A 12,947-nucleotide genomic window follows, 5' to 3' on the forward strand; every position below is an offset into this window, starting at 1 on the left:
CGTGGAGAGCATGTCACCAGACTGCGGCCTGCCCCGTCTGGCTCCCGGGACGGGCTGAGCAGGGGGCAGCCGTCTGCAGAGGGGAGAGAGCTGGCTTTCCATTTGTACCAGCTGGAGGCCCGGGGGCTGTTGAGAGGTGCGCTTGCTCTGACCTTCTCAAGGTCGTGACCTGCTGCAGGTGGGCGGCGCCTCAGGACAGCATGTGGGGACTCACACGTAGGGCTGGGACAGCACCCTGACCCAGGGCTGGGAGCCCCCTTTTCCAGCTGCCCCTACGTACTCCTGAATGCACATGAGTAAGTTGAGAAGTCAGCTCTCTCCTAAGGGCCCTACAGAGTCCCCAAGCGGAGGAGAGGAGCAGGGCCGGCGGGGCTGGGCCCTGGCTGCCCCCCGGTGCACAGGCCGAATGTCGCCCCAGGAAGCAGCAGGGGTCTGCAGCTGCACAGGTGTCAGGACTTCCTGAGGAATGCCGCTGTGACCACTAATAGAAACGAAAGCATTCTGTTCTGTTGGAAATACTATTTTAAAAGTAAGTGCAGATGACAAAAGCATAAAACTGGAGAAATGGAACACACAAAAGCAGGTGGAGGAACAGCCTGCGTGAGAAGACGTTTTCTTATGGCGCCGCTGCGAGGCGAGGCCCCCTTCAGGTCTGGGACCCGGCGCAGCGGTGCCCACGCACACGGAGGGCCAGGCGGCTGGCTGCCCTTCTCTGTTTCCAGTTGTCCTACAGTATTTGTAGGGGTTTATTTCCTGCATGGCTCCCCTGTTTTCTAGGGGTCTGTGGTCTGAGGCGAGCCTGGCCTCCCGAGGTCGGCCCTGCTGGCTGGTGTGCGTCCGGTAGGCGCTACGCCCAGCAAGGAGCCCGACGTGGGGCCTGAACTCACGACCCTGAGACTGAGACCCGAGCTGAGACCAAGAGTCAGATGCGTACCCCACTGAGCCACCCAGGCACCCCCTAGTTTAGTGTATTTTTAAACAATCAAGATTTTTTTTTTTTAAAGATTTTATTTATTTATTTGACAGAGACACAGCGAGAGAGGGAACACGAGCAGGGGGAGTGGGAGAGGGAGAAGCAGGCTTCCCGCTGAGCAGGGAGCCCAATGCGGGGCTCGATCTCAGGACCCCTGGATCACGACCTGAGCCGAAGGCAGACACTTAACGACTGAGCCACCCAGGTGCCCCTAAACAATCAAGATTTAAGTAATGAGAATGACATCTTCTACATCCTCCATCCTGGTGCTGTCCCTGAGCTGCCAGGAGGGCGCTGAGGCCGTTGGGTGGAGTCTTCCACCACCTGGTGACCGGTGGCCGCCCCAGCTCGTGGGCTCTGGAGGGATGACCGTGGGACCCAGAGCTACCACCCCATTTGTCACAAAGCCCTCTCACATCTGTCCTCATTCCTGTCAGAGCCCAGTGGGGTCATCCCTGCGTGTGGAGGGCTTGGGGAGCAAGCAGGACCGGGGCGTCGGGCTGTGGTCGCAGGCCAGCTTCTCTGCTCTGACCACTGGCACGTGTATGCGTGATACGCATTTTGTTCTCTCTAAAGGGTCCTCCAGGGGCCCAAGTGCAGTTTTGTTGGTGAGACAAGCCCACGACGGCAAGGACTGCAGGGGCAGGGGTGTCCATGTGTCCTGCCTGCCAGTCACGTGGCCTCCCACGGCCAGGAGCCAAGTGCTGTCCCCCGGAGGCAGCTTTCCAAGTACTTAGCAGCACCACCCTCAGAGACGCATTCTGTGCTGCAGCCAAGTGGCTCCAAACAAGTGTCCTTTCTGTGTGGGCTGTGGTCCGACATCCTTTCCCAGAAAAGCTTGAAAAGCTGGTCCTGACCCACAAGTTGATGCCATGACTGTCAGGTCGGGTCACGGTTTCTTAGCAGTGACAGGGCGGCCCCTCCGTTGGTGGGGGTCGATGAGAAGAGCCATGCGGGAGGCGCAAGCGGGAGATGCCGGCCTGTCCTGGTCACTGTGTGTGGAGAATGGGTTGTCGTGCCTCCAGCCTGGAGCCAAGCTCTCGGAACATGAACTGAGACGCGCTCATTGTTCAGAACTTGGAAAACTTCTTAAAAACAGCATTGAGAATGGAACTCGGGCCTTCTGAAGACAATGGCTGACTAAAGACTTGTTTATCCTACTTCCCTCCCTGAAACTCTCTGAAATGAACAAAAAGAATGAAAGATAGAGAACCAGATTTAATCCACAGTGAATCCAAGCAATAGCCGTAGCCGGAGGAGGATGTTGCCAGACAGGGAAGAGGAGTGAAAGCCAAAGCTCTGATCAGCTTACAGCTCGCCCTTCACAAAGAGGGTTTGAGGGACACCGCTGACGGCATTGATGTGACAGGACGGGCCGTAGTTTGGTGGGCCGCGGGGGGACCCATGTGGGAGCATGTGCTGAGGGAGGCGAGCTGGCGCAGACACAGGTGTTCGGCTGGCATTTTCTACAAGATCCAGGCTCTTCAGGGGTGAAGTGGGGAAGAAGAGGGCACATTGCAACTCACCATGGGGCTGCTGACCACTCGTGGCTCCTCAGGTCTTGTTTCCCACCGACTGTGGACCAGGGAGAGACCTCGGCTCCCCTGGGCCTTGGCTGCCCACGAAGTAGCCTCGCAGGCACACGCTGTTGCCCTGAGCCCTGAAGGAGTGCGGGCGGGGCCTCCGTGTGCAGCCCACCCACGGCACCAGGCACGACGGGCGCCCCACTGGCCACTCAGAAACCTTCAGGAGCCTCTCTTGTTAGACCACAGGGAGGAAACTTCTGGTAGGGGGTGCTGCTGTGTGGTACGTGCCCAGAAGGGTGACCAGCCTGAGCAGAGCGCTGAGAGGAGCTGGCCCCAAGGCCATCTTGGGAACCCTGCATTTGTAGGGTCTCAACGCAGACAGCCCTGTTAGGCAGGGGTGCAGATCTCTCTGCTTTTAGTTTGAGTTAGATTTCTGTCACTTGCAAACAAAAAATGTCCTAATACCAGAAACTCATTTCCAGGGCAGAGCCTGTAAAAAAAAATTGGCAATAGAGCATTCTGGAATGACACACAGGCTTGAGGCTGTTCCTTTCCTTGTTTAAAGATGAGCAATAATCAGGAAACAACGTGGACCTTTATGTAGAGACTAAGGAAGGAAAGAAAGGAGGGAACAAGCACAGTTAAACTGTGGGTGAAGAAAACAGAAAGATTAGCAGATAGAAAGTTTAGGCAGAATATTTTCTGTATACTAAAAAATAGAAAATTTAAAATACATAAAAAGAAAAGAGCTCAAAGAAAAGATAGCAGAATGGGAAGTGGGCTGGCAGAGCTGAGGAAGGAAATTAAAGACAACCCATGACCAACACGACGGCCCCATTAGCAACAACAGCAGGTGACGGGTTGGACTCTGCTGAAGAAGAATTCGTCCTCCAGAGGACAGGCTGCTTGGAAAGATTGTGCTGCGTAGAGAGAACTAAACAGAAAAGTGGTCAGAGAGAAGGTGCCTGTGCCAGAAGGCTGCGGGGAGGCTCCATGTGGGGAGTCCCGAGGAGCGATGGCATCCAGGGTACACGGGACAAGCGAGGCAAGGCCTCCTGGGAGGAAAGGAAGGCCGGCTTTGCACATGCAGAGGGCGCATCACGTTTCTGGACAAAGTGGATGTGAAATGACCAGCGGCAGAAGAGGACCTGGTGAATGAACGGAGTCCATTGTCCCGCCCGCCTCGTCCTCTGCTCTGGAAGGCAGTGCAGCAAAGGCAGCAAGGTAAGGGGTGAAGAAATGCTCTCCAAGACTTTGTTCTGAGCCAGCTTGGCTTCAGGATGGGCGCCCACCTGGCGGAGGTGTGTCTGCCTTCCAGCTTTGGAAGGAAGGTCCTGTACCTGGAGGCAGAGTATCTACCCATACTTCTTTTGCAGGGGAGATTTGTCCATTTTCCCCACTTATTTATTTGGTCATTTATTTATATCAGTCTGGACTTACGGATATTTTTTTATACTTTGGGTTATCATCTAATAGGAATGCCCGCCCCCCCCCATTGCTTCAGCTTTGGTCATTGAGAGCTCTGTCAGCCTTTGCCAGACTCCATCATTGTGGGCTTTTTGTTTTAGCTCTTTGTTCTTTATTGCCTCAGTGGGATCCTACAGACTCATCTTGTCCTTTTCCTGCCCCAGTGATTTCAGCCATTCTTCCAAGGATTCCTGGGTCCTTTTATTGGAGAATGCTGTTAGAGCCAAGAGCTGGGCACTGGGTATGATCCTCGCTGTGGGCTGTTGTTGCTTCTAGGTCCTCTCAGCTGACAGAGCCAGGAAGTCTGTGTGTGTGCACACGGACCTGTGTACACGTGTGTACACACCACACCTCTCCAGGCATCGCTGTGTGTGCGTATATACTGACCAGTGTGAGTGCACACACAGCTCTCCAGGCATGGCCGTCCGTGTGTGCACACCGACCTGATGTGCACGCTCACACACAGCAGAGATCTCTCCAGGTGTAGCTGTGTGTGCACACCGACCTGTGTGTGGATACACCCCCCCACACACGCACAGATCTCTCCTAGTGTAGCTATCTGTATGTGTTGTACACTGAACATGAGTTCTGACTCTTGTCTCCCCTAATTCATCACCACATGGGTCATCCCAACCTCCTCTTCATGCTTTTGCTGAAATGTTCAGTTCCCGTGTACATGTGTAGTGGTATCAAAATTAGAGACTCATACTCCTGGGAAGTGACTTTATCAACTAGAGATAGTGCCTATATGCAGTTCCTTTTCCATGAATCTTATATCCTAGCTTTTATTTCTAAAGTTACTCAGGTCAGGGGCGCCTGGGTGGCTCAGTCAGTTGAGCATCCGACTCCTGGTTTCAGCTCAGGTCATGATCTCAGGGTCGTGGGATCAGCCTCCATGACAGGCTCCACACTCAGTGGGGAGTCTGCTTGAAGATTCTCTCCCTCTGCCCCTCCCCGCACTTGTGTGTGCTCTCTCTCAAATAAATAAATCTTAAAAAAAAAAATAAAGTTATTCAGGTCAGCATCTTTCCCTCCAGTCTCTCCTTTGCAATACAGGTAGATTGTTTTGTCCTGTGCTGCACTGCGTCTTGAGAACCCTTGACCTCTTAAATTATTTTCTTTTAAACATGCGTACATTGAAGTTCACTCTTTTTGCTGTAAATTTCCATGGCTTTGACAAATGCATAGTATCAGATATCCATAATGGCAGTATCATACTGAATAGTTTCACCACCCTAAAAAAATCCCCTGTGGCCACCATTCAACCTTCCTCCCTCCCCTGAATCACTGATAGCCACAGTCTTTGTACCATTATTATAGTTTTGTGTTTTCAGGACTGTCATATATTTGGAATCCTGCATTGCATAGCCTAGAACAAACATTTTAAGTCCTTAGTTATACAGTATGCCAAGATAAATTCCAAGGGATTAAGGAGTGTGTTTATTCAGTAAATGTTTGATTACTCTGTGTCAAGGATGCAGTGGTTAACAAAACAAATACCTCTGCCCTCATGTTGCTTACCCTCTGGTGAGAGAGGGAAATTAAATATCACAGTTGTAATGCTTTATTTGTGTAATTATGCAATAAGTAAAAGTACTTGGACTTCCTCCTGTTCACAAGATAGAGTAACAGCGATCATATTTACGCTCTCACAAGGAACTAATAAAAAGCTGGACAATAATAATGAAACCCTGGTTTTCTAAATTTGGGGTATGAGATGACAAAGTACACTGATTCCTGTTAGATGAGAATCAAACTGGGTGAGTCCATGATTTCCCAGCTCCCTGCATGTGGGGAGTTTCCAGGTTGTGTTGCAGGGTCTGGCAGAGCCCCTGAGTTGAGGAGATGGAGCTTAGAGTCTGGGTTGGCCAGGGCGATGGGGTTTGCAGGGGAGAGCAGCAGAATAGAATGCTGCAAGCAGGGGCTTGTGGGTGGGACAGTACCATTAGTTTCCTACAGAGTGCCGGTCAGCATGTGGGTGTGAAGAAGCTATCAGAGACAGGGAGAGTCCCGCAGAAGTGTTAGAGGGAATGGTGCTCAGAACTCTTAAGAACACTGCGAGGGGTGCCATGTCATGAGGCTGACCAAACCTTCATAATTCACAGGGCACTGGGTAGACTACTCAGTGGTGAGTAATTAGCTATAAAATAACTACTGCTCTGGTGCCCCTACCCAATGCTAGAAGCAAGAACCAAAGGTTTCACACAGTTTCCAAGTAACCATATCCCAAGACAAAGCTCCAGAATACTTAGAGGAATTCAAACATTATTATAATATATTCCATGTGTTCAAAAAGCTAAAGGAAAAACACTGAACACATTGAGAGACATGGTAAAGAGAGTGAACTGCAAAAAGATCTAAATTAAACTTACAGAGTTGAAACTAAAATGAGGGTGCTGATACCTGGGTGGCTCAGTCAGTTAGGCGTCTGCATTCGGCTCGGGTCATGATCCCAGGGTGCTGGGATCGAGTCCCACATCAGGCTCCCTGCTTCTCCCTCTGCTGCTCCCCCTGCTTGTGCACTCTCTCTCTTTCCCCCTGACAAATAAATAAAATCTTAAAAAAAAAAAAACTAAACTAAAATGTCTGAATGCAAAATATACTGGCTGGGATTAACAGCAGATTAGATATTGCAGAAGAAAAGCTCAGTGAACTTGAAGACAGAGCAGTAAGAACTATCCAAACTGAAACAAGGAGAGGAAAAGTACTCTTAAATAAACAGAAGAGCAGGACTGAGCTGTGGGACACCTGGCAGAGACTAGTACTTGTATAATTGTAGTTCCCAATGGGAAGGAAAGGGTGCAGAAAAACTATCTGAATCAATAATGGCTGAAATGCTTTCCAATTTGATGAAAACTATAAACCTAAACAATCTTAACAAACCCTAAACACAAGAAACACAGATACAGTTACACAAGGTACATCATAATCAAATTGCTCAAAACCAGTGATGAAGAGAAAACTCTTAAAAGCAGCCAGAAAAACAAGACCTATTACATACAGAGGGGCAACGTTGCAGATGATGGCAGATTTCTCTTTGTTAAGTGTGGGTGAGGAGGCCGGGAGCAGCCAGCCTGGAACTCTGTACCAGTGGAAATACATTGTGAAATGAAGCTATTCAGGTGTACAGAAGCTGAAAGAATTCATCACCAGCAGACCTGCAATGCAAGCAATGTGGCAGGAACTGCAGTAAAGGCTTCAGGCTGCAGAGAAATGAAACCATGTGGAAATCTGGATCTACCCAAAAGAATGAAGATCCTTGGAAACTGTAGCCACATGGCTAAATATAGATACATATATACTGTCTTACTACTCAAATCTCTAAAAGATAATTATTTAAATAAAAGTAGTAAGAGTGGGGGGGTGGTTATAACATATATAGAGTAAAATATATGACAAGAATGGCACGAGGCCCAGGACAGGAAAAATGGCAAACTCATGTACTTCCAGTGGTATGATTTCCCTTGAAGGCAGATTATGATAAATTAAATATGGACACTATAAACCCCAAAACATCTACTAAAATAGCAAAACAATAAATTACATACAGCTGATAAATTAACAGTCAAGATAAAATTGAATCACATAAAATACCTAATCCAAAAGGAGGCAAAAAAGAGGAAAGGGGGAACAAAGAACAGATGGGACAAACTTTAAAAAGTAACAAAATGGTAGATTTCAACCTAACCATGTCAACAATCACAAATCTAGATGGTTTAAACACCCAATTAAAAGGCAGAAGTTGGGGTGCCTTGGAGGCTCAGTCGGTTGAGTCCGAGTCTTGATTTCGGCTCAGTTACTGATCTCAGGGTCGTGGGATCGAGCCCTACGTTGGGCTCCGCAGTCAGCGGGGAGTCTGCTTGAGATTCTCTCCCTCTGCACCTCCCCCCACTCACGTGTGCTCGCTCGCTCGCTCTCTCAAGTAAATCATTATAAAAGGCAGAATTTGTCAGCATGAAAAAGCAGTACCCAAATATATGCTGGCTACAAGAAACTCACTTTAAATACAAAGACACAAATAGGTTAAAAGTAAAAGGAAGGCAAAAAATGTACAATTCTTTTTTTTATATGTAATTTTTTTTTAAAGATTTTATTTATTCATTGGACAGAGATAGATACAGCGAGAGAGGGAACGCAAGCAGGGGGAGTGGGAGAGGGAGAAGCAGGCTTCCCGCGGAGCAGGGAGCCCGATGCGGGGCTCGATCCCAGGACCCTGGGATCATGACCTGAGCCGAAGGCAGACGCTTAACGACTGAGCCACCCAGGCGCCCCCAAAAGATGTACAATTCTAACACTAATGGAAAGAAAGCAGAGTTGCTGTAATAATATCAAACATACTGATTTCAGAGATGTTTCATAATGATAAAGAGGTTACTTGACCAAGAAGACAACATAAACTTTCTTCACCTAATAGCAGAGCTACAAAACACATGAAAGAAAAACTGATAGAACTGCGAAGAGAAATGGACCAATCTGCAGTTCTAGTCGCTGCTGTAAGTACCCTGAGTAATTGGACAACTGGGTAAACAGAATTAGTACTGGCACAATCAGCCCGCCTGACCTGGTTGGCGTTCATAGAGCACTCCACCCAACAGCACGCTTTGCCAATGCATTTGAAATGTTTACCAAGATAAATCATTTGTCTGTGTCATAAGTTTTTCTGACAAAAATGGAATTAAGTTAGAAACCAATAAAAATACTGGCAAAGTAAATCACATACTTCCTTGTAATCCATGAGTCAAAGGACAAATCAAAAGGGAAATTGGAAAGCTTTCACATTGGATGAAATTGAAAACGGTCAAAATTTACAGGATGCCAGAGAAGCTGTGCTTGGAGGTAGACTTTACAACACTAAATGCCTGACTCAGAATGAAATTTTTTAAAAAGTTGCAGAACACTCAATTCCTACCTTAAACTAAAAAAAGGAGCACAAAATAAATCCAGAAGACTGAAAGAAAGGAAATAATTCAGATCAAACTGGAAATTAAAGCAGAAAAGACAAAACTGATGAAGCCAAACCTTTTTTTTTTTTTTTTTTTACAAGATCAGTAAAATTGACAAACTCTGGCCAGCCAGATAAGGGGAAAGAGTGAAAAGAGCATGAATTACCAATATCAGGAATGAAAGAGGTGGCATCACTACATATTATTCTGATCTTAAAAGGGTAATAAGAGAATGGCGTAACAACTTTGTGTCAATAAATCGGACAACTTGCATGAAATGGACAAATTCCTTGACAGAGAAAACCAGTGAAGGTGACTCAAGAAGGAGTTTAAGACCTGGTTAGCTCTGAATCTACCAAACAAGTTAAAATTGTAATTAAAAACCTTCCCACAAAGAAAACTACGTGTCCAGATGGCGCTGCAGTAGTATTCTGCCAAACATTGAGGAACAGATAACGTCAAGTCTACACAAACTCCCAGAAAATTGAGAGGATTCGTTTTGTTATAGTATTATCCTGATAGCGAAACCAGACAAAGATGGTACAAGAAGAAATTGATAAGGAAATGCAAAGGAGCTAGAATAATTAAAACAATTTCAGAAATGAGCAAAATTGGGAGGACATAGCACTGTCTGATTTCAGACTCAGGGCATTTGGAGTCAGAGACATGGTGTCTGTCCCAGATTGGAGAGGGCTTTCTGGAGGAAATGATGCAAGGGTAGACTCGGGAGCACGGAGGACCAGTCAGATGCCACAGAGGTAACCGCTGTGCCTTCTGCTCTGGACCAGCCTTGGAGGATGGGACAAGGACTGAAAGGGGTACACACCTGGAGGTGGTTGATATAAGTTGCTTTCAGAATATGGTAGATAATTTTTAGTTTTTCAAAATTTTACTAACACTGCTCAGTATTAAATGTTGAAGCCATATAAGAGGGTCCCCTGTTTTCACTCAAAGAGACAAGGACTTAGAGTTTCTTTCTTCTTTTTTTTTTTTCTTAACGGCATTCCCAATAGTTTTAAGTATTTAAATGAAGGTTGTATGGATATTCAAGTGGCAGAAAGGAGAAGGCTGGGAGCATCTCCTCCAGCTCATGAGCCAAGCACGGTCAGGTTGACCTCTGGTGTCACCATCTCTCTGGGCCTTGGAGACAAGCGTGTGATTGGCCTGCAGTCTCCCACCTTGGGCCCCTGGCCAGCTGTGCCCTACCTGGGGCTTTGAATCTGTTTTATTTCCCCTTGACTAGTATAGTTGGGATCTGTGGGTCAGTCTCTGCTGGGGAGGGTTCTGTCCTGGTACCAGCTGGGTTGGGGACAGTGTCCCCAGTGACTCTCTTGCTCATTTGTGCAGGCTTTCTCCTGAAGAGACGCATGTGTACAGAAAAGTGTGAACGGGGCGCCTGGGTGGCTCAGTTGGTTAAGCATCTGCCTTCGGCTCAGGTCATGATCCCAGGGTCATGGGATGGAGCCTCAAGTCGGGCTCCCTGCTCAGCGGGGAGTCTGCTTCTCCCTTTGCCTCTGCCCCTCCCCCTGCTTGTGCTCTCTCTCTCTCTCTTTCTCTCTCTGACAAATCAATAAAATCTTTAAAAAAAAAAAAAAAAAGTGTGAGAGCCTGGGCGTGAAGCTCCTGAGCTTTCATAAACCACTTGCATAAATGGCGCCAAGCTGAACCCCAAATGGCACTGCCACTTGGGCCCTTCCCCTCAGTACCTTGCCTGGAGGCTCCTGATTTCTGACAGCAGAGCTGACTGCCTGATCGTGAACTTCATGTGCATACGATTGTGTTCGGCCTCGCACTCTCACGCTCTGCTGAGAGACTCCTGCATGAGCTTGGGTGGTCCATTCTGCCGTGATGAACGTTGGGCAGTTTCCCCTGTGGGCTGTTGTGACCAGGGCTGCTGGGCACGCTGTGTGCAGGTCTCTGCCAGACTGAATCGCTGTCAGGGGAAGCCCTCCGTGGGGGCCGGGGTACGTGCAGCTTTAGCGAGTACTGCCTACTGTGGTCCTGAGCAGGTTAACCCATCTCCCGAAGCCCTGATGAGCCTCCATACCCTTGCCAGCACGTGGTGGGTTTTCTTTCCCATTTTAGCCATTTTGGTCAGTGTAATTAAAATATAATTAGCCATTATGCTGTGCATTGCGTAACATTTCCCTGATGACTAAAGAGGTTGAGCATGTTTCCATGTGTTTATTAGCCACGTAAATATTGTTTTTTTTGTAAAGTGTGTTTTCAAGTCTTTTTTCTCCATTTTTCTACTGGATTTTCTGCCTTTTTCTAGGAATTTTGTATGAGTCCTCGGCATAGTCCTGGGCTACCTTTGTCAGATGACATAAGTGTGCATGTGTACTGGATTGTGCATGTTCTCTAGAACAGGTATTTCCCATTCTAGACTTGCCTTTTTACTCAATGGTGTCTTGATAAACAGGGGCTCTTAATTTTATTATGGTCAATTTATTTTTCTTTGTGGTCAGTGGTTTTTTATGTCTGATTAAGATACCTGAACCTACTGTAAGACTACAGACATTTTGTACATTTTTTTTTTTTTTTTTTTTAAAGATTTTATTTATTTATTTGAGAGAGAGAATGAGATAGAGAGCATGAGAAGGGGGAGGGTCAGAGGGAGAAGCAGACTCCCCGCCGAGCAGGGAGCCCGATGCGGGACTCGATCCCGGGACTCCAGGATCATGACCTGAGCCGAAGGCAGTGGCTTAACCAACTGAGCCACCCAGGCGCCCCTGTACATTTTTTCTAAAAGCCTAGTTGTCTTACTCTTCAGACGTTCGTCTAGATGTTCATCTAGAGCAGAGTTCTGTGGGCTGGCTGAGGCAGGGGTCAGGGTCATCTTTTTCCATGAGTACATCCAGTCAGCACACCACCATGTTTGAAAAGTCCACTCATTGTCACAGATCAGGTGAGCCTAGGTGTGGTCAGTTCTCTGTGAGCGTGTCCTTGTGTGGGCCCCGCCATGCTCTTGGGGCTCGTTACCACAGCAGTGCCAGGTGGGTGGTGCTGTCCCCATCAGAGAGCCGAGGACACTGTGTGTGAGAGGCGGCGGGCCGCTTGCCCAGGGCCGGCTGGTGAGGGGCGTGGGTGCTCTCTGTGGGCCGGGGCTCGGGGGCCGGGCACAGGGGGCACAGAAACTGTGCTCGGGCCTGGGTGTTCCTTGTTCTCACCAACGCACGGGGCTGTACTGGAGAAGATGTTTCCCGAATGTATATGCTTAGAGATGTTTGCTCTCTCACAGGGCGGTGCCTTCCTGACTGACACTGGAGGGAGAGTCCCGATGAGCCGCTGACTTCTGTCCACCTGGGTCCTCAGGAAAAGACTGCGATGTCCCAGACACGGGATTATGAATGTGAGAGCCATGACGCTGGTGTGCAAGAGCCCCGGATTTCAGGATCAAGCACGAGGTAAGAAGAGGCGTCTGTGTGGCTGAGTTAACAAAGGACTGGCTGCCTCCCTTTCAGAGAAGGAATGGCTGCTGTTCATCACCTGTGGGGTGGGGGTGAGTCATTGTCCCACCTGCACCCAGCAGGACTGGCAGCTTTCAGGCATGATCTGTGCTTGCTTCTGAATTGGATGTCCTCCTGGGGAAGCCCCGTCCCCAGGTGTGGCCCTGCTTCCTGCCACAGACGAGGGGCTTCTCATGCAGGTGGCCTTGGGTACCCTGCAGGCCCGTGGCTGGACCCAACTCCACATGCCTGCTCTGGGCATCAATCCACAGCAAGGCAGGTGGCCATAGTTCATCATTTTTATTTTTCATATTTTTAGCTCTACTTGGAAATAATTCCATATTTACAGGAAACTTGCAAGAGCAGAAACGCTGCACTGAACACTTGCGTCCCCTTGCCCTGATTCATCCTCGTGGCCTCTGTGTGTACCTCCCCTCCCTTCACACAGGGCTGTCTCTCCGAGTCTCCGGGGGCTTGCCCAGGAGAGACGTCGCTGTGAGTAAATCTGGGCGGGGGCAAGTCTCCTGTCTCGTCTGCCTCACAGTCCTGCTTCGGCCGCCGCTTCCTGTCAGCCGTCCCCACGTCTCCC

General features: G+C 48.6%; 1 protein-coding gene across 6 annotated transcripts in view; it reads left to right on the forward strand.

Annotated features, from left to right (window-relative positions):
* ARHGAP39 (Rho GTPase activating protein 39) overlaps positions 1-12,947 on the forward strand; it is an 89,531-nt gene that overhangs the window by 25,009 nt on the left and 51,575 nt on the right. For 2 of the 6 annotated variants that reach the window (XM_078071819.1, XM_078071822.1), the window contains exons 2-3: positions 12,151-12,316; positions 12,807-12,853. In XM_078071819.1, coding sequence (XP_077927945.1) covers positions 12,237-12,316; positions 12,807-12,853 — 127 coding nt within the window. In that variant the 5' untranslated portion in view covers positions 12,151-12,236. Of the gene's footprint in view, positions 1-3,258; positions 3,724-12,150; positions 12,317-12,806; positions 12,854-12,947 lie in introns of those variants that run through there. The other 4 variants (XM_036105774.2, XM_036105776.2, XM_078071820.1 and 1 more) reach the window with 3 other exon arrangements.

The sequence above is a fragment of the Halichoerus grypus genome, chromosome 5, assembly GCF_964656455.1.
Source record: "Halichoerus grypus chromosome 5, mHalGry1.hap1.1, whole genome shotgun sequence".
Classification (NCBI taxonomy): Eukaryota; Metazoa; Chordata; class Mammalia; order Carnivora; family Phocidae; genus Halichoerus; species Halichoerus grypus.